Source organism: Anoplolepis gracilipes, chromosome 3 (assembly GCF_047496725.1).
Source record: "Anoplolepis gracilipes chromosome 3, ASM4749672v1, whole genome shotgun sequence".
NCBI classification, from domain to species: domain Eukaryota; kingdom Metazoa; phylum Arthropoda; class Insecta; order Hymenoptera; family Formicidae; genus Anoplolepis; species Anoplolepis gracilipes.
The window spans coordinates 6502998-6525007 of NC_132972.1; the positions used below are offsets into that span (position 1 = coordinate 6502998).

Consider the following 22010-nt stretch of genomic DNA (forward strand, 5'->3'; position numbering starts at 1 on the left):
TTTAGTTTTTGTTTCTCTGTAGAAAATAATAAATATATATTAGTATCAATTCTCTCTTCTGTTTTATATTAATATAGAATCATTGTAAGACATTTTATATATGCCTTATTTTTAACTCTGGGAAATAATTAATTTCTCTGCAAATGGAGAAATGCTCTCTATAAGATCATTAAATGTTATTCCACACAAATATCAATATATGTAACATTTGCACAATATCTTTACATATAGATAGATATAGAGTATAACTTTATTCTTGTACAAGAAACAATAAAGGGGCATTGCTATATTCTCCTTTTAGGCTTTTTTTCTTTTTAAATATATATATATTATATATATATTATTTTATATATATAATGTATATCCCTCTTAAAAAAAAAAAAAAAAAAAAAAAAAAAGATTATTTCAGTTCGTCTTTTAACAAAGAAATCTTTTTACATTTGTTCAATATTCTTATTCATTCACTAATTTTTTTATCTGCCAAAATTAAACGTAATATAAGAAAATGTTCTAATATTACAATTCATTTTAAAAAGTTAATAGCACAATAACGATAGCAATACTAATTAAGATATTTAATTAAGTACAATATATGTATATAAATACAATTAATAAAAGCATATATATATGTATGTATATATATATATATATATATATATATATATATACACATACATATGTATGTATGTAATAATATTAAATGAATTTTAGGTATATTGTGTATGTATGTGTGTGTATGTGTGTGTGTGTGTGTTTAATTAAATATATTATATAATGATGTAGCAATATAACATGACATACATTTGGAATAATTTTAAACGACTTTGGAACCATTTTAACGCTTAACAATTTATATACAAATACATACACACAGTTTCTCTGTTCTATCTTATTATAAATTAGTGAAAAAATAATGCTGCTTTGGCCATGATCTGCGCATCAGTAATTATTAACTACCTCTTCGTTGCTAATACCTACACTTTTGAATGTGTTTCATGAAATAGTCTTCAAAATAGTCAAAAAATTCTAATTATACACAGAGTTTACCATCGCGAAGTGTATACCTCTAGAAAAATCTCATCTCAAATACCGCGTCGATCGTTACCACAATATAATCCCGTATTGTAGTCTGCCGTTCGTTAGTAGTAATAGATAATATTAATACTTTGATTATTATCACTGCATGAGAAAGAGAGATAGAGAAGATGTGATTCGTGTAAAGTAAATAGCTATTGCTTATATTCAATAAATGGAATAAATTACTTTTAATTTCAAATTTACTCTTCTCTCTTATATCTCGGCTGGAGATTTGTTGTAATTATATTTTCAGTTTCATATCACCATACGAAATATTTAATTCGCTCATATTATAAAATATCAAGCACCTTTGACTTTGGTATGGAAATAAAATGATTCGGCGATTACAATCTCTTCATGTTATCGAATAAAATGAAAGAGATTCTACATTGACACATTATAAAACATATAAAAATTAGGTGCATTCATCGAATTATAAATATAACGTTCGAAAATGGAATGGTTCTCACAGAAATTCATTTATATATAGATTGTGTATATATATATATATAAATGAACTTTATATAATACAAATTACAATGTAAATTAAAAACAAGATGATATACGTGCATGGAATGTATTAACTTTTTTAAGTGTTTTTATGAGAGAAAAAAAAAGAAAAAACCTGGCTATTTATCGAATATGATAGAGATTAATGTGTTTTGCTTCAAATCAGGCTAAAGCAATTATCAAATTTACATTAGTTCCAAGTAATTATAATGTAAAAGTTAACAAGCTTTATCGCGAATAACATTTAATCGTAAGTCCTCCCGCATTTATCTCTTGCCAATTAATAATAAAATAGTTGCTCTATGTGTATTCTGTGATAAATAAGATAGTTACAAGGCCATATAGCAGTATCGCAGAGCATTCTGACAATGTTAGTATTTCTATGCTTATTTTTACTTTAAGATAGACACATTTTAGATACACCCCATCCCCTTTCCTCAGACAGAGAATAACCTCTAGCTATTGAAGCTATATCGAAGTAGGATAAATCAATTTTAAGAAAGAGTGCTATACAATATATAATAGCTGTCTCTCGACATCGATAAGTCTCTATGAAAAGTATACTTAATTATATATCTATGATTTAATAAATTTATCATATATTTACTTTCCAATAAATTAATATTCACGTTGCAACAAATAAACAACGATCTGTACATTTAATATAAAAATTAAACCTAAGGACGGAAAACAGAAAACGCTAATCGGATATTTAATCTCCACTATGAATAAAATATATAATTAAGTGGCAAAAGTTATCAAATTGCCAGGCATTGTTGATTATATATATACATATATAATCGCGTGAAATACTAACAGTGGAATACCCTATCGTATAATTATTTGTTATTTTAACTTTTACCCGATAAGTTCCTTTAAAGTGCAATGCTCGGTGAGTTCACTGAAAATCAGTTGCGCAACTTGAGTACAATTTTACCGATAGTAATGAAAAAACCTTTTATTTGTATCTCGGGCTATCCGGTGGAGTAGACTGCGTGTTAGCTCTCTGCTTTGGTCCAGTTTTAAAGGACATCTTTTTTACGGGTCTCGGGGAAATTCCGTGAAGCGTAGTGCTCTCGGGGGTGTCATTGCTAAACCACACTCTGCTTCCATCGGAAACTGGAAACAAATACAAAAATCATTCATTAGTTATAACTTTACATAAACTATCAATCAAGAAGCAAAAATACACAAAATTATATTTTGAAAGTAGCTGTTTGTGAGATATTAGGCGGATATATTATTAGAACAATTAAGCGTGCAATTAAATAAAAAAAAAAAAAAGAGTAGTCAGCGCTATCGCATCATTATTTCGTATATGCTTTTTTCCAAAGCAATGTTTAAAACACGGCATATAAAAACACATATAAACATAAAAAAGGAATATAGGGCCCATTTTTTTAACGTCGGTTAACTTTAACCTCGGTTTAAACTATATTTTCGTCTCTTTCAAATAAGTTCAAAAGAAATAGACAAATATATAATTTGAACCGAGATTAAAATTAATCGATGTTAGAAAAATCGGTCCTTAAACATGCTATCTTGAATGTTCATAGATTAGAAAGATTACCTCTGAATATATTTTGCAACACTGCCAAACAAAGAGTTAATTGAGAGACATAGAAATGTTAAAAAAAGAATTGATTGAAATTTTTATATTTCATTACGCGTAATATCCGGCAGATTAAATCTTGCAATTCTATTTACTGTTATTATTATTGTACACACACACACACATGTATAACAAAGCATATAATGTAAAAGTTGGAATCAGGATTATGAAAAAAAAATAAATAAATAAATAAAAAACGTGTGTGATAATATCATTTTACAAGATATATTTACTTCCAAACATTTACTTGCAGCAGATGTTTGTAAATATCACTGTCTGAATCATAACGAGACAATTATAACGTATACTTAACAAATAGATAGAGACGTAGGATACGAATGTCAGATAAAACGCTGTGAAAAAAACAGCACGAAAATAATAAAATAAACTAATAATACTACCTTGTCCAATGGTGTTACAAGGTGGATGGGGGTTAGTGGACTGAATTAGTCACCTCTATTCGCACGATTGTCACTGCTCGCTGTCGAAGTGCTGCGCAAACCGGAACGTCCCTGGTGCGAATCAATAAGCGCTGCCGCGAGGTTTGACGATGCTATGGATTGCACGCTTGTTGTAGAGCCTGATAGTGTAATATTGATAAATAAAGATTGTAATAAAGATAATAAGTTATATTCTAGTGATATATATTCGAAATTCTAAAGAGATATATATATGTTTCTGCGCATCGATGTGGAAAAGTGAATAAAGAAAACAGAAATTAAAACTACTAAAAATTCTAATAAAATTTATAAAATTAATACAATCGAACTTTTGCGATTCTAGTGGCATGTACACAAAATGAAAATGTTTTAATCATGCGCATTTTCATTCTATATGCATAGTTAAGAGGCAAATGCAAAGAGAAAAAGCAATGTAAAAGTTCAATTGTGTAAATTAAACTATGTGCACTAAAATTTACGTACCAGAGACAGAAGAAGTTCCGCTGAACGGGCTCGGCGGTTGCACCGGCGAGTAAACGTTAGCCGCAAACTCCTCGAACGTTGTAGGTTCTTTATGATTTCTCATAACTGTATCGATGGACCGTGCTCTTTCCTCGTAACTAAAGTTTACATTTAAATAATATTCAATTCAATAATCTACTCTTTTTTTCTCTCTTTTGTAATATTCAACTTATAAACAGGTCACTTACTAATTTTGATATAATGTAAGCGTAGACCGTTTAGCTCTACTCGCGGCTAATGCGGTTGTTCTCACTAAACCTGGTAATACCTTATCCTCCACGACACACTCATCGAATAAAGGTCCAAAAAACGGAATTTCCGATTTTCGCGAGATCTGTATTCGATACAGCTTATTTTGCAGCGGATAAATAACAATCAAAACATCGCAGAACTCTGTGGGTATGATGTCTCTACGATAGTCTCGCCAGTGTTCCGACCAGACTATGTGGATTTCATCATTACCAAGATGCCGCGTCTGAAATCAAAATATTAAATCAATATTCTGGAAATATGTATATTATTGAATAAATGTTTCTTACATAGACATTGTCAGGAGTTATACCTTTTGCAATAAACTCTCGGGACTATCCGACGGCATTCTCGTAGCAACATGAAAGAGAACTTCGGTAAACGATGTAGCATAATATGGCGCGGTAACACCGGATGCTTTCCCAGGCACCAGACCGCCGAGGAAACCCGTGTGCGATTCCAGTTCAACTTCCCAAGCGAGTCTCGCGATAAAGCTCTCATACTCCTTACTGGCAGTGACGTTGCTTAGTATGGAGTTCTTATCTTCCTGACCTTGACTGACATAAATCACCGCTATCTTGTGCGTTTCTCTGGACCGTTGGCTGTCAAGATTTCGGAGTTCCCGTACGAGTTTCTCATTTTTCGCCAGCAAATGCAATCTTTTGCGCAGTTCCCAACCAGACAGGCCTAGATGCGAGAACAGAAGGCGGCAGTGGTGAAACGGTGCCGGAGGTGGGCGGCACGACGGCGGACTAACTACCGATGCACTCATACTGAAATTGAAATTTGTAATGTATCAAAATTAAATATAAAGCTAATAATAAAATACAAAATATGAAAATATAATTTAAAGTGTTACAAAAATGCTTCAATTGTTATCAATCGTTAATATAATTCTTCTGCGTAAAGCAGAGATGGTAACAGAACACGCAACCTGATGTGTTGACTCCAATTATTCACGTGTTCTTGCTCTGCATTTCTTTGATTCAGAATCGTCGCAATAGTCTCGCTTTCGAGATAATGTCCCTGAGGTGGATTAGCTGGCGCATTGAGAGCGATCTCTGGGTTAGTCAAAACTTCTGGACTAGTGTGTCCTATGTACTGAAGAAGCTAAGAATATAAAAATACATATTTATTACATTATAAACATATTTAATAAAAATTATCGTAAATTATAAGAGTTAACTTTATTGTAACTCACATCATCCAAGTTGTCCATATCACTCGCAGCGTTCGCAAAAGTCGGCAATATGTGAGGTTCACGATGTCGTATTGTATGTCTAGGTGTACAATTGTGAGGTGTGATAACGCTGTTCAAATCATCCATATGTAATTTCGCGTTCCAATCAACTGAAATTAATCATAAAGAGACGGTATTATATAATTTGTCTTTTTTTGTTTTATTTATCAAAAGTTGTATCAATTCATATAAATTTATAAATTAATTATTATTAATTTACCAGGCTTCGCAAATGGCAACGGTAGATCGTCTTCGACAAAAGGCTGGCTGTACAAGATCGAACTGTCCCAGGAAGCTTTTCCAGCGAGATCGCGCAACAAGACTCTAACCAAGGAAGGCGCCGTAGTCAAACCGGCTGTGACTCCTCCACCGGGTGCATCCAGTGCCGCCAACTCTACCAGAGACATTATGATCGAATTAGAGAGCATCAAGAGCTGTATATTAGGCGCTTGAAAAATGGCAGAGGACAGCTCGTCCCCGTCGATTCCAGGAACGTCGTCCAGTTCGACGACCAAAGATGAGAGACGTGCTGCTCCGATACCCATTGGAAAGTGTCCCAGGTGATTGATTAAATGCATCATTACCTGTATGTGTATAAAGTATCGTGTAAATTATACAAGCATATATACTTATGTAGACATAAGACTGGCAGACTACAAAGTTTACCATTTTTGCTGCCAATTGCACAGACTGAATATTTCCTTTGTGAGGCGATTTCGAGGAGGGTACGTTGACCAAATTATCCAATGTAATGTTAGGATCAAAATCATCGTCGTCTTCTGGATTATTCTTAGTGGTTTTCATAAATTCCTTTCCAATTTTATTTTGCACTATGTTGTTTAACACCTATACATAATGTAAAATTAAACACGATGTAGAAACTGGACAAAATAATTTATATAAAAAGGCGTGATATACTAACTGTAAATAAGGTCATCAGAAGAGGTTTTCCTTGGAACACCTGTAGTAATACTGTCGGTCCTAAGTGCATAGCCCATTCGCCCAAACAAAATAGCATCGATATTGTCAGTGGTCCACGTCTTTCTCGTGTTGTCATCCGCCCAAGTGTATCCGACAAGATCTAGATATCAAACAATAAAATCTCTCATTACTCTTCTAGTCAAATAAATTTTTCTTAATGCAAAGTGTATTAACTTAATATTGTAATTAATAATAATCACCTGTATTATCTTAGATGGCACATTAGGATACAATTCTAGCAACACATCAGCTTTATCGCAGAGAAGTAACAGAGAATCACAGGCAACCTGCGTAACTGTGACGTGCGAAGCCTGAAGACAGAAGATAAATATTGTCATTAAATTTCGATCAATTCTTGACAAATAGAAATTATGTTTTGTATACTTTGTATAATTCATTAACATCGAGTTAGTAACATGTAAAGAGTTCGCTCACTAGCAGGTATACAGAATGTCAAGATAAAAGGATACCATTGCAGACTGAAAACAGTTTTATTATTTCAGACGCACACATAGCGATAGGCCATGCAAAATCAATGATATCTTCATAAGATATACAGGTCCAAAACTGTCAACATCACATGATAAATGGCCGATATAGCTACATTGAGAAAAAAAGATAAGACTACCTGATCCATTAGAGGAAAACAGAAACCAGCTCTGCGACGCTCCGTTCCTTGCATTTGCTGTCAATGATATTCAATGAAGGAGATATTCGCTTTCACCTTACTACTACTATCGTAACACACCTGCTTTTAATTTTTAACTCAAAAATGTTAAATAGATCTTATTCTTAAAACATATACATTTATATAGATAGCAGCAGTGCATCTAACATATTATTGTTTAATTCGAGACAATATTCCAAATGCAGACTGTCAAACAATTAAAACTGAATAATTTTCTACATCATGCTCTATATTCAAAGTTCTACAGGCATTTCTGTTAAAATTAGTGCACTTTTAACTACTCTTGTGATTTTGTATAATCGTCTTTCACAAAGACATCTAATAAAGATTTATAATTTAACGTGGAAAAATCTGCAACTTACTCTTAGTGCAAGGAGAAGAACTGTGACAGCCTCTGGAACTCTTGGATGTTGCGTTTTGTAAGACAGTTCTTTATATGCGAACATCGCAATACTCGATAGGGCCAGGCATCTCGCAATCCCGGTAGGTTCTCGTCGACAACTTCGCAAAAGTATCGTTACAATATGCTCCTACAAAATCCAAAATAGACATAAAATTACAAAAATCTATCATTCCTGACAAGCAATCACTTATGTTATTAAATTAAATGCACAATATAATTTTGCAAAATAATATTACTTTTACTTCTGGACACGTCATAGTTACAATGTCAGGTCCGTTCGGTTGTAACATGGGTAATTTGACAGTTGCAGCAGGTAAGGATAACAACGAGCCGATAATAGAAACAGCTTCTGTCCTTGGTGCCTAAAAAAAATAATACATGTAAAAGCATAAATGTTAGATTATTTTTAATTAAAAGAGAAAATATTAAATCAAAGTTTAATACCTCGATGTCTTGACTGTTAAGTATCACATTAGCTGCATGTATGTAATCCAGAATTAAGAGACTCGATCCAGGTAGGTTTAAACTAAATAATCTGGGTCCTGTGTATTTCACGAGTACGTGCAGTACTTTATCGTCATTACTAGCGATTCCACTGTGAACGGCACGATAGAAGAGCGTAAGATGCTGTTTCGGCAGACTGATATCCAATGGCTGCACAGTTAAGAGGCATATGAGACGATATGCAGCCAATTTGCCACTTTCGTATTTCTCAGGAAGTTGAATCGCCTGCAAAGAATACGTAGGTAAATATCGAAGAGTACCGATTAATGTATATATGTACTATAGCTTGTGCTTTACATCTATATATACCTTAAAACACCAAGGTGCAATAACTGTCAAAGGAGGAATCAATTCTGGCGCTGGAGGTGTTGCTTGATTATCTCCGGACACTCCTTGATTTAAACGTATCTAAATAGAAGAGTCAGATAAATAAAATGTAATTATTTTAATATTACTTAATATTTTGAAGTAGGTAGAGTTATCTTTGTTTTCTCTTACCTTAATCAATGTTTGTGTGAGTTGCACAAGATAATCCATCACTTGACCATGCAAAACAGGATCTTGAATGTTATTGACATCCCCCAGTGCAGATAGCATACGTCGCCATAAAACGACAGCCACATCTGGTAACCATCCACGTACTCCTCCACCCGCCATAACTGATCTCCTCTCAGATGCATCGTTTGTATCTGTGAAATAATAATATCTATTAGAAAGATATGTATACATATAATAAGTCTATCAAAATTTCAGTTGTACAAAATTTTAATTTAATCAAATATAATATTAAATTGATAATTCATTATTTATAGAAATTATGAAATTACGTACAATTAAGCTTTATATTTTCTAATGTTGTGCAATAAAAAAAATAGTTATAAGCTCAACATACTTAATTTAAATAAAATATAAACCCATGAAGCAAAAAACCATATAATATTCGAAAAGCAGAAGCTTCATTAAAAAAATATTTTAATGATGCTTCAGTGTCATTCAGAATTCTGGTTGCAGAATTTCTTGACTGCATGAGTGGACATCAAAGCATAATGTATTGTTAATAAAAAAAATTTGGTATTAATATGAGATGTTATAAAGTGGTTATTAATGTAAAACAAAGATAATAACAATTTTTTGGAAATGTCGAAACACTTTATAAAACAAAAACAAACTTGTAAACATTCGTTTTGTATAAATATTATATACAATGATAGACCATACATACCAATACTACTACCATCAATATTTTCTATCTGTATGGGGCTATCTTTGTTGCTGTCAACGCCACTGCTGGGTGTCGGTGATGGGCATCGTGGAGACGGTGGTTCGCTATCGACTATAACAATGCTATCCAAAGATTTGGCACGTCTGCTGGGTAGCATCTTCCGACCGATAGCCGACGACGAGCTGCTTGACAGTAACCGCGCCATATCTTGTTCTATCGATAGGGGGAGTACTGCACGTGTGGAAATTGTTCGTACTTAATCAACAAGAGTAGGACAAACACTGCGGAGATGTACTCGAATGTACGGTAAAAATTGTTTAGGTAAAATCAATTTTATGAACGGCATGTCACAATTGAATATTAGAACAAGCGACGACAATGGGCGCTCAGTTACAAATGTGATAGATCTATGAGAAAGAACGATGCGAGATTACTGTTTCGTCTATCTGCTGAGTCCGTCTGTCTTATAGTACCAGAGCAAGTTATTTTTAACTCGGCACGGTCAGCGTCAAAGCGAAAGAAAGAAAGGGACACGGTTATAAATAAACTGCGCACAGTCACACAGCAACACAGAGGGCAAAGAGAAATATAATTCCGAAAAATAAAAACCAAAAACTATGTTAACCGCGTTTCTTTCTACTTACCAGGAATGGCGCTGTGTATCGTATGTGTGCGTTGTCTGTGCAATTTTGTACGAGTCTTGCCGCTGTATAAATTGTTGTCACTTGCGCTGCGCGGTAGCGGTCGCACTTTCCTCATATCGCGCAGCGGATGATCTGATAAAAGTCAAGAGAGACCTTTGGTTATTGTTTTTCATCTTGCGCGATGAGATAAAATAACGGTATATGTATGTATAATATATCTTCTACACCTGTGACGCTTTCTTTCGGTACGGCATTGTTCTCTTGATCGACGCTATCTTTTCGAGGTGGTTGTACACTTCCCGTCGATGCCGCGCGACTTCCGACTCCGCGTCGCTTTTTTGATTTTTGTTCGCTGAGTCTGTCCAAAGGTAGATCGTTCAAATCCAAGTTGTACACATGTCGTGCCAACACTCTTGTCAGTGTGTCCAGAGTTTTCTATATGAATGTATAAAAGAAAAAACATTATTTTACAAGCATGAGTCGGAATTCGCGATAGATTCGTCACTTACCGCCCACTCTCGAATTAACTCTTCCCATTGTGTTAACGATGTTAACACTTCTAGAAACTGGTCCCATAATTGGGTAGAAATAACCACGTTTAAGTTAGCCTTGATCCATGTAACGATTAAAGTCTGGAATATCGCAGGAGCAAGCTTCCCGCCAATAGTTTCTTGATGTTTGCGACGAGACGATTTCTCGCTCAGTACGAGCGATGTAATTTGCAGTAACACTCTAGAATCAAGAAATTGAAATTAATCATCGTGAATAAATTTAAATCGCGAAAGAGAATAAATCGCGAATATACCTAAGTAACTGTTCCCAAGTTGCTGGTTCTAGTCTGGAGTGCATAACAACGTATCGATATACATTTAAGACTCTCTTACAACTGTCCGTTTGTTCCTCGAGTAATGTTGGAGACGCATTAGGTCCAGAATTTTCTAAGAAAAATACATTTGACGCTTGAGTGATGAAAATTTGTAAAACATTCTGCAAGCCTGCTCTAATGAATAAATTCTCCCGATGTATAGCGCCAAGATAAGAGTCATTTCTTAATCTCGTTTGTCGATAACTTTCAGAAGGACTCTTTTCTGTTTCATTGGCATCCTTTCTCTGACTCTCTTCCGACTCCCGATCCTTATGACCGTCCAATGGTTCCAACATAAATGGAGGAATTTCCTACAAAAGTATGTCAAAATAAAATAATTTATATACACAAACATATTTATACACGAGATATATAATTTTAGAAAGTATTCACAGAACTCACATTCATTTGAACCCAATCTTTATAAACGGCAATAGCTTTTCTTATAGCTCCGGCATGATTAAAATCCAGAAGAAACGCCTGTCTGTATAATTCGTGTACAAAATTTACATTATCTCTATTTCCATACAAAACCTCTCTGACTAACATGATCGCTGAAACGGTACTGTCTTCTTGACTTTGACTATCTTGTTGGGACATAGTTGATTCGGGTGACAATAAGTTCGAGTCCGTAGAATTTTGAGTAACAGACACGCGGCGTAATTCTGACTCGGCATTTTCTTCATTTGGTGTTGTACTACAAAAAACAGCGATTTCGATAAGAATTAAAGTTATGCACAGACATATAATATATTGTAATAAATTACCTTTGTGAAAGATGTGCAAAAAGTCCATCTTTTCTAGCAACATGTGTGAAGCTTGCGATCCATTTGATTACAGCGACTTTACAGAGCATGTAGTTATTCTGATTTTGATTCGTCGGTTTTCGCATTGTAGGTAATTCTAGATTAGGTTTATAAAGTGAAAAGTTGTCGTCAAATTCTGGACAAATGTGACGAAGATACGTTGCTTTGAAACGTTCTAATAAAAATTGAAAAGTTTTGTATTGACGCGTAGATTTATCCCGCCATTCTATTTTCACTACCTGTAATTAATAAACGAATAATTAAGTAATAAATCATTTTTAGCAAAATATTTCTGAAGAATAACAAAACGAGCGACAAAGTAAATTATACATACTTGAGTGACCATAAATTCGAGCAACGCTTCCAAAAACCTGACAGTTTCATTGTCGAGCGGCTTTTCTCCACTTTGCGGTGGTAAGACAGGTCCGCCGTCAACTTGGCTGATAGGACATTGATTTGGTCCATTGTCGTGAAAAGTACTCTGTCCAAGTTGTGTATCATAGAATTCTTTCTTGTCTTTCTCTTCGGAATTAGCTGCTTTCACGAGTTTTTCTTTCTTGCCTTCTGTTTTACGATCACATTTATAAGGGGACGCTTGATGCGGTGGAAATCCAGGCACCAAGCTGGCGAACATCTGATGTATATGTTCGGGTGCATTTTCGCCAAGGGCTTGATACCATAAAATAAAGTACCTAAAAACATTAATCATGTTACATATATAAATATATTGTATTTTAAATAAATATATGTAATATGCTTTGAGAAACCTTATTTGCTATATACCTTATGGCTTGTCTACGAAGTTTCCAACTGTTACCAGGATGCAAGAGCTTCTGCAGAATCCGTGCTAAACTATGACATTGCCATCGTCTATTGAGCAGCTCGGGAAGAAGAGTTAAAACTTTTTCCAGAAGCTGCAATACTTGTTCTAACTCCTCTCTGTGTGCCTTATGCACTATAAAGAAAAAATAGACTGTTTTTTATCTTTTCAAGTATATTGTATAAAACGGATATTTCTATAGCCACTTCCATATAAATACAACAATTAATATGAGAATGTTATTGCACAAATTTGTTGATAATTGTATAATTCGTAATCAAAGAAAATTATAAATTAAAAGAAATAATTATAAATTATAATTATAATTCTAAGTTATATATGAAAGAAATAATTGAATGTAATAAAATCTCTTAAGCTAGAGTAATATAATAAAGGACTTACCAATATGGAAGGAAAGCTCTGGCAGCAGAATGAAAAGAAATGAAAGAGATGATAATAAAGTAATAATGTGTGAGTATTGCATGATTAATCAAAAAAATTATTACAATTTTAAAAGCAGTGAGGTGTATGTTATATAGTTAATATGTACAGTTATATATAACATAATTATGCAATATATACTTTAGTATGAAACTTTTCATATGGTTATGTAGCAGTAAGAGATAGCTTTTTATTTAGTATTTCATTTTAGTATCAGTTTTATCTTTAACTTACCACGTTGTCGAAGATTTGCTTCAGCAGATACAAAGCAATCGTACAAGATGAAATACACATGGCTGAAGTTACCCTCAAAAAAGCCCTTTGCCTCATCAGTGTCCACATTTTCTTCAATATAAAAATACACATATATTAGTACACATGCATATTTCTTGTATAACATATTATGTAATATTTAGAGACATAATCTACATTAATCAAATAGAAATAAAATTGGAAAGATTTCTCTCTCTTAAAATGGATAAATCTTATATAGAGTTATAAGTGGAAATTCTATTACGTCATAACTGGTTTTGAATACTTGTACTTATATATAGCAGTTTCTTTTCTTTTTCCTTATTTGTACATTATAAGAAGAACAGAGGTGTGGCATAATTACATATTGTAACATTTCAAACATAAGTAGAATAATAAAAACAAAAATACAATAGATAATACAATAGAAATATTTTTTTATGACAGAGACTAAAATATCTTCAATACCTATAAGAGACACACAAAACATTTAACATTATAAGCAATTTCTATCAGCAGTCAAGAAATGGAATGAAGAGAAGTATACATACAACTTTAGTTTATATAATTCTGAACATAAAGATACATAAAACTTGTAATAATAATGTAACTTTAGCTCGAGATGGAGGCCATATAGGTTGGTTAATGTGGTCATGCGGTTTGGTGATTAGATATTAGCTATCTTTCATAATATTGAGAAACCACAAACTCCGAACTGGATTAAAATCCTTTTAACTAGGACATGCAACAAGCAAATATGTTGTAAGACATATTCTCTTGCAAAAATCTGAATATAAATATATACTTATTTTTTGTTTTGTTTTCAAAATTATTAAATATTATATAAATTATATTTTAAAAGATGTATAAAACATATATTTTTTAAAATTTGACATTGAGTATGAAGATTATATATATATATATATATATATATATATATATATATATATTGTAATGATACTTTTGCATTTAAAAAGAAAGAAAAAGAGACTCATAAACAATATATAATTTTAAAATCTTTGTATTGATGTTACTCAATAATTAATTTAAGTACTTTAACAATATAAATATTTTTTATTGCAATAAATGTAAGTAAAAATTTTTTATCACATTGCCTTTTAGTTTTTTAAAATTAGATCAATTATACTAATAAACAAACTACATTTCTCTCTTAGTAACAAAAAGAAAAGTAATGTTGTTTCCCAGATTCAGGTAAACATACAACAAGTGAGAAGTGTCACTTGTCAAGAGAGTATAAGATACAAAGCCAAACAAATATTAACATTTCCTCGCACGGGAAACCTCGTTAGATTCCACTTTAAGGAGTCATCAACAAGCGTGTGGGAGGTAAGCTAACAACTAAAGGTCAGCTCTTGCACATCACACAACTGTCCTCTCTCAAGATGCTCTCTCACCGACCAGTCGCCGATTACTCGCGACTTGGAGTAAAGCTTTGGAGAGATTAGCCTCCTCACCTAGCACGATCTTAAGGTGTTTGAATCGCGTCGCGCTGTCCTTCTTTACATCCTGGATCTTGAGCGTCGACTTCTTGACGTCCACATGAAGTTTCTTGCTGAACATGGTTCAATGCGAGTCGCCGGCGGCCGCGAGGACAGCAACAACCATCGACACGACGGCGCCCAGGGAATGGTCCACATCGATACCGATGCCAATTAATTAACTAACGCGCGATCATCATGCCAGCAACGCGACGCGCTATCCATGGCTCAACCTTTATCACGTCAAATCGGCGTCGAATTTCGCACACACACCTCCGATCAGATGTACGTGACGGCCATCTTGAGAGGCTGCGCGTCAACGATGCGCACCGTATTTCGGGGCAATGACATCATCCGTCATCCAATTTATGCCTGTGGCCTGTGGCCTGTGCTCGGAGATAAAATAGTGAGGACTAACATAAATTTTATGGAGGAAATTTGAATTGACAATTATGACATATCGCTGCGGATTTAATGGAAACGCCACGGAATTATCGTAAGATTTATTTTATTTTAGTTTCTTTGAAATCCGAGATGAGGTTATAATTCTTAATGAAAATTCATAATTTCTATCTATACGATTTCGACGTAAAGTACATGGAATTTGAAATAAAAATATTTGCCGTTTATTCGTATTATTTGTTATTCACACGTATGTAACACGTAAATTGCGAATCCACATTTTGAATTTGGCGCCAATTTTATCGAGATAATAAAATTAATTTTACGTTTATATTATTTAATTTAAATAATTATCAGACAAAATATAAAGAGGAATGTTATATTTAGTTTCATAAAAAAACAAGAATAAGTCATGAGATAGTTGATTTCTAATAAATTATAATAGAAATAATTATTTACCGATCGAGTAGTAATTTTAACCAGATCGATGTTACTAGACGTTCAGTTTACACGTGTGGCTGCGCTGAATTGCACAAGCGGAAGTGACGTCGTGAAGTGGTTATATCAAATTTTATGTACGTACCCGCTTTCGCGCGATTTCAACATGGGTTCGACGGATGAGGAAGCTCATATGGAATTTGTATTCGATAGAAAAAAGAACAGTACAAATGAACAGGAAAAAGTGAAAGCATTTTGGAAATTTTTGGAGAGTCAGAATTTAGAACCCCACAAAGGTATGAGATCAAATGTATAAGTAATTAGGTTATAATATGTACATATTCGGCAAAAATACATTTTTCATCATTTTACTGTGATATTTTGCATAACTGATGATGTGAAAAATAAATATTTAACGCGTCATAAGTTTATATTACAAATTGCATTATCATAACGTAAGAAAAAGGTATAGATTGATCATATATATCATAAATTAACAATATATATATATATATATATATATATATATATATATATATATATATCTAAAATTTTATATATATTTACACAACAGATGTTTTATGTCAAACGTATTTTTATTTTCGTTATATAAAATTACATATAAAAGTAGAATAATTAATCGAGAATATAAACTAATCAAGATGAAATATTTTGTAAAGGTATATCGGAGTATGAATCGTCGTCGGAAGCCGAATCGTCGATGTCGAACATGGAGAAAGTTATGAAGGAAAAGGATATTTGGCGAAAAGGATTAAAAGTCTTCCAACAACTTGGCTTGGATAAAACTGCACGCGCGGCCGCTAAAAAATGCCGGCCCTGTCAAATGCATAGAACAATCCGGTACGACTTATCGAAATAATTAGTGAACAGTATGAGATCATTTCCTCTTTCAAACGATCGTAGATGCAAAGATCTGGCCGATACGGTGACGCAACCGTACGAGGAATTAAACGCCGATATGAAGGCTTTTGATGAGCGTCAGAAAAGTCATGGCTCGAATCAATGCGATACACCTTATGCTGGAGATAGATTAAATCAATGCAACTCTTATTATGCAAAGACGAAAAAATAATCTTTACTATCATCCCGCAAAACAATCATATCCGACAATATTTCTCGGTCAATATTTGATTTTCCGATTACAATATTCAAATTCATTAATAAAAAAATACACACGCATTTATTTATGAAAATTATTGGTCTGGATCTTTTCATTATTAAAAATTAGAGTTATGAAGAGACTTGAAACGCATCGGATGATACGATTGATAATGTGCAAAATGTCGCGATGGCATATAATGTGTCACTGACCGCACGTTGCTAAGTTGCTGTCGAAGATAAGCAATACATCAGTCGATATAATCGATGGTAGAAATTATAACATTTACTCGCGCACGAAGGCCAAGCTTCGCTTCGAAGTTGTCAGTTGTTTAATGGAATTGGAGCGGACCGGAATATGGATGAGTAGGGTAACGCACATCTCTCCAGTACCGTCGTGGTATATCGGATTTCCTTAGTCCTGGAGGTCGACGTTGTTTCGAGCAAGGTGCGCTACAGGAGCTGCCGTGAATGGACCGACGGATCCTGAATCCTTACGTGACATCTGGTCTCCTCCAACCGACGACATCATCTTATTGTCAGTTGGCTATACAAGCACTTTGCATCAATTGAGAACCTCGCTGGATTTTTACAAGGTATTTTTACGATTGAAGAGTACGATGCAGCGATGGTTCAATCTACTTTCTCTAATAAGAATATGAGATAAATAGCTTACATTGAATTTGCACAAAACTCAAAAGACTCGTTTTTAAAAACAGTTGTTTGGACCATTTTTGCCTTAAACTTTTCTAGTATTGTTTCACGTTTCTTTAATTAATCAGCTTAGTTTTTAATTATTGTATTTTTAAGATTTCTGATTGTTTATTAAAATTAAATTCTTTTATTTTTGTTATACATATATTATTATACATATATATTATTTTAAATTGAATAATATTTAAGATATATGCACATATCAGTATTTTAAAATTATTTAATAAAATTGATGAGAGAGAGTGTCTTCTTTATAGCTATAAAATTGAATGAAATCATGTTATGCTTAGAAATCGAATTTATTTTAAAAACATGCTTGCTTTATTTTATTTAACAATTTTTACTTCTATTTCACTTAATTTTCTCAATAATTCGTATATTTTGTACATATATTAATTGACGATAAATGGCACAATTGTATAAAATTTGATATAAGTATCTCTTGCAATATTCTTTTTATTAAAAAACAAAAAAAATATATATATTTTGATGCCATGTTTGGAAATTTGATCGAAGCATATTGTAACGACAGCCTGGAGCAAAATGCAACCGGAAGTCCGGTTCAGTCAAGCAACTATCGATTCGGTCAGCATTACCTTCCCATGGGTAATAATCGCAAGTGATCGTTTGTGCGTCGCATAAGGAAGGAGGAATAAGGACTCTTCCGTTTCGCCTCGATCTGTTCTCCTTTTTTTTCTCGCTCGTGCCATTACGCGCGGACCATTTGTCTCCGGCGATGGACGAATGGTCCATTGTCTCGTAAGTTTCTCGATCGGGGACCCCGCGCCGGAAATCGACCATCGAAACCGCACCCGTACGTCGCCGCGTATGTGCGATGCAATCCGTATCCATAATATGTCATAAAAGCAATCCAATAACTATTTCGGGGTCGAGCGATCTTATGAAATATCCTGTCATCTCTGTTGCCAAAGTTCGACGTACATAAATAACACAATATTCTAAATATGATAGCACAAGATATGATAGGATCTAAATTATGACAGGATATTGGCACACATCGTCGTTGATTTTTGAAGTAATTATTTATGCAAGAGCTAAATCGAATGTGTGTCTAATCGTAATTAGCCGAATAATATTTTAAAACAGAATGCTAATTCTTGATGACGTATGCTCAGGAGACATATCCAAATATAACGGCCAAGAGCGATCCGATAATTAAGTTTCAAGTTATTGATACTTCATAATTCACAGGTGATTACGATTTCAATCAGAGAGATATTACATTTTTGAAGGAAACACGAGGAGAAACAAGAAATATGATGCGCATAAAATTATATAATTATTTATACGCAAGATGTGAACAAATATATTGTAATCGTAGAAAATGTTTAGAAAATGATAAGAATGTAAGATGTGCAAAGACAATATGCAATATAAGAATCTTAGGCATAAAGAGATTTTTTGAAAGAGATCTTAATATTTCAATTAAGTAAAAAAGTTCGTATGGTGTTTTAGAGACATACATTTATAACAATATAGTTTATGACATAACAATATTGACACTATGCAAGTTATAATTACTATGTCTGATTTTGTGTTTAATTATTTCGCATTTTCATTAGTGTGCTATTTTTTTTATACGAGAAACCGCTAACTCTCTTATTTATCTCGTGTTACTTTTACATTCTTATTTTTTGCGTACTCTTTCTCATCACAGTTTTAACGTATAATTTACAGTATTTTCCGCAACTCCGATCCACATAATCCTGATGTCTGACATATCGCACGAGAGTCGTCACTCGTTCCAGTTTCTGTACCTCTCCCGCGATGGAACCGCACCACCTGGAGCACATAATAAACGCGCTGATGGAAGAAGAACGGGCAGAGCACGAGAGAGCGAACATACAGAGACAAAAGCTCAGTAAAAGGTAAGAGAACGATCGAAAGATAGTACAAAAGAAGCAGAAGGAATCGGACAGGTGGAGAGATAAAGAGAGTAAGAGGAGCGGGGGTGGAAAGAGAGAAAAAGAGAGGAAGAAGGAGAAGAACGAGAAGATTCCCGTTGACGGGGATTCGACGAAGCAGCGATGTTTAATCGGTGTTGGCCCGCATCAGGTTGATCGAGGACCCCCCAACCGGGTGTTGGAGGACGACATGGGCCCCTGACGGCGACATAGGGAGGTCCGGAGTAGCGCAAGCGGAACCGGGATGAGGCTGCGCCGTGCCGATCAGGCGAACAATGGAGGCGGGATGCTCATTTGTCTGCGGGCATTGTTGTTCACCCGGCCGGAAACACGAGCCTCGTACTCTCCTTTTCCCCTCTCTGTCTCCCATCTCTCTTTCTCTCCCCCTCGCGTTCGCCATCCGTGCATCCTCCTCGTCAATGTCTCCCTCCCTCCCGCTGTACCTTTTTCCAGTATGAAAGTACCGCGATGATTCCGCCAATCGTGTCGCTCGACGACCGCAGGTCGATGGTGCAAAAATTCGGGATAACCGTTTCCACCATGTTCAACCGCGAGTCGACGCACAATGTTGAATGTGTCCGACTCGTCCGCTGACTTATCGATCGGTGAAAGCTCGCATCGGGTCCCGATGCGTCATTTAGAAGAGATGCTTAAGAAGAAGATGTCTCCTCTTTTGTTAAGAGCAAGAACAAAGACGGGACCGATAAGATTGTTCTTTGTTGAGCATATAATTTGTGTTGTCGTAGCAACCTAATTTCTTCTTCGAACTTTTAGCAGGTAGATCCTCAAATTATCGGTTTGCCAAAGAGTCGTTAATTAGTGACTACCATGTCTACTACTTGATAATGTATCTGCCGCTAGCTCATTAATTTAAACAATATCACACGGCTTCTTATATATTATCGCATATAATTGGCTTGGATTATATTTCAAGATATTTAATGATATTCGTTTAAATAAATATCACAATGAACATTATCGATTTATCAGCGATAAGAGATCATCCGTTGATTATTAATCATGTGACACATCGGTGATCATGATCGTCCAGTAGTGAAGTTTGTGAAAAAGAAAAGGAGGTCAGTTAGTAAAATGCGTGGAAACAAAAAGACGAACGGGAGCGTGTGCAGTAGGTAGGTTACAAAAATAGAGGGGCAATTTCGCGGACGACCACATCCACCAGCGGTCATCCAAGGGGCCCTCGCTTTTTACGATCGTTTCGGATCCCTTCAACCGGCAGGAGCCGGCACGAAGAGGAGCAGTCGAAGGATCGCCGGCGAGAAACGAAAAAAAAAAAATAAGAAAGAGAGAGAGAGAGAGAGAGAGAGAGAGAGAGAGAGAGAAGGAGAGATAGGAGGAGGCTCGGCGATTGAATGGTTTTGGCCAAATTAACAATGATTTATGAGGTCGGTGTACCCAATACACCATTCTATTAACATCACATTATTCGATGGACAAATTATACACCGACGGCGACGCTTTCAAGCCGGATTCGACACTTTTTATTTGTGGTAACAAATGACCCTGATGTAATTATTTCGAACGCGTATGTGACAAACAGGAATCCGCGCTTAACAAGGTCATTCCTAAAAAGCTTAAGCATTCAATAAATAAATTTTTTTTTTGCCCAAACGAGAAAAATCAAATAATTATCATGTATAATATATAATATATATATCATAATACATAAATAATATTAAAAATAAACGCACGAGATAAAAGCTTGATCGACGAGAAGTCAAAGACAGGATGTCATTTTGCCTTGTTCATAATATTTGACGTATATTGTATATTTTCATTGAATGTTGCATCCCGCTCCTCTAATTGGCCGCGTCCGCAGAGTTTTCGCATTGCGTGTAAAAATTACTAATGCATCATACATTTTATTAATGTTTTCTTCGCCGAACGATCCATATTTTCCGATAAGTATCGATAACACAAGGTACACCGTCCCTCTCCACCGTTATATCTGCCACGTAAATTCTCAACGATAAATATCGCATCGCAGTTTTCCATATCGCATTATATGGAAAACTGATTTATTATAAATTAAACATTGTTAGTATATTTATATTAATATTACGGTAACGTATACAGTTTATACACGTTTGTTCGATTTTCATTAATTGCAAAGGTTTCATAATTACATATAAATTTACGTATCGCATATAAAAAGATTCGCATGAGAGATGCGTCGGTTTTTTTTCATTTTTTTTTTCTTTTTTTTTTTTTTTTTTAATTTCCACGTATACTTTCTCTCATCGATCGGGCCCAATGATGTGGACGGTAGCCATTTTAAAGCACGCGGGCCCAGTTTCGCGGCTTCTTCGTCGTGATGTGGAAGAACGTGGCAAACGGGTCCAGGGAGAGTGTGGGGGCGCACTTATGGCTCATTGGGCAGGCGAACAAATTCGTCGCGACGTACTCGTGGATTACGTGAGGGGGCCGCTGGTCCCCAAACTACGGCATGAGGGGACGTCTGTCTCTTATCTTGGACATCGGGGCCCCTCGAGAGCTTCCTTCTTAACGGGTGATCGAACACGAGTTACGCGTATACGCCTTGCTCGCAGTGCGCGCTGGAGTTTTGTGTACGCGAGTCCTCTCTCCTGCGGCATCGACACTTTTTTATCCGCGACA

The 22010-nt window shown here is 34.8% G+C and overlaps 3 protein-coding genes across 9 annotated transcripts in view; 1 reads left to right on the forward strand and 2 right to left on the reverse strand.

The window, feature by feature from the left end:
- Positions 1 to 1858: 1858 nt before the first annotated feature.
- On the reverse strand, positions 1859 to 14891 carry LOC140664259 (probable Rho GTPase-activating protein CG5521). Of its 7 annotated transcripts, none has more exons than XM_072889239.1 (30): positions 14752 to 14891; positions 13259 to 13369; positions 12986 to 13003; positions 12547 to 12718; positions 12098 to 12455; positions 11725 to 12002; positions 11360 to 11654; positions 10898 to 11268; positions 10602 to 10824; positions 10320 to 10527; positions 10093 to 10224; positions 9449 to 9661; positions 8725 to 8915; positions 8536 to 8634; positions 8167 to 8451; positions 7959 to 8084; positions 7682 to 7849; positions 7260 to 7316; positions 6832 to 6942; positions 6573 to 6731; positions 6317 to 6496; positions 5871 to 6234; positions 5612 to 5760; positions 5345 to 5520; positions 4724 to 5183; positions 4350 to 4636; positions 4123 to 4259; positions 3654 to 3779; positions 3158 to 3178; positions 1859 to 2706 (listed from the first exon to the last, which is right to left on the reverse strand). In XM_072889239.1, the coding sequence occupies exons 1-30, from the start codon at positions 14855 to 14857 to the stop codon at positions 2546 to 2548; spliced, it is 5742 nt and encodes a 1913-aa protein (XP_072745340.1). In that variant the 5' UTR covers positions 14858 to 14891; the 3' UTR covers positions 1859 to 2545. The 7 variants fall into 7 exon arrangements, with proteins under 7 accessions (XP_072745340.1, XP_072745338.1, XP_072745339.1 ...); XM_072889237.1 differs by having other exon boundaries at positions 9449 to 9679; XM_072889238.1 differs by lacking the exon at positions 12986 to 13003 and having other exon boundaries at positions 9449 to 9679.
- A 198-nt stretch (positions 14892 to 15089) lies between these two features.
- Positions 15090 to 19257, forward strand: LOC140664262 (uncharacterized). Its single transcript, XM_072889247.1, has 5 exons — positions 15090 to 15271; positions 15675 to 15911; positions 16296 to 16476; positions 16540 to 17330; positions 19147 to 19257. The coding sequence occupies exons 1-4, from the start codon at positions 15250 to 15252 to the stop codon at positions 16706 to 16708; spliced, it is 609 nt and encodes a 202-aa protein (XP_072745348.1). The 5' UTR covers positions 15090 to 15249; the 3' UTR covers positions 16709 to 17330; positions 19147 to 19257.
- The window catches only part of So (SIX homeobox 1 protein sine oculis), a 50253-nt gene continuing 47090 nt past the window's right edge, over positions 18848 to 22010 (reverse strand). The window contains exon 6 of the transcript XR_012046424.1: positions 18848 to 19251. The gene's annotated coding sequence lies outside the window, so the exon portion shown is untranslated. The remainder of the gene's footprint in view (positions 19252 to 22010) is intronic.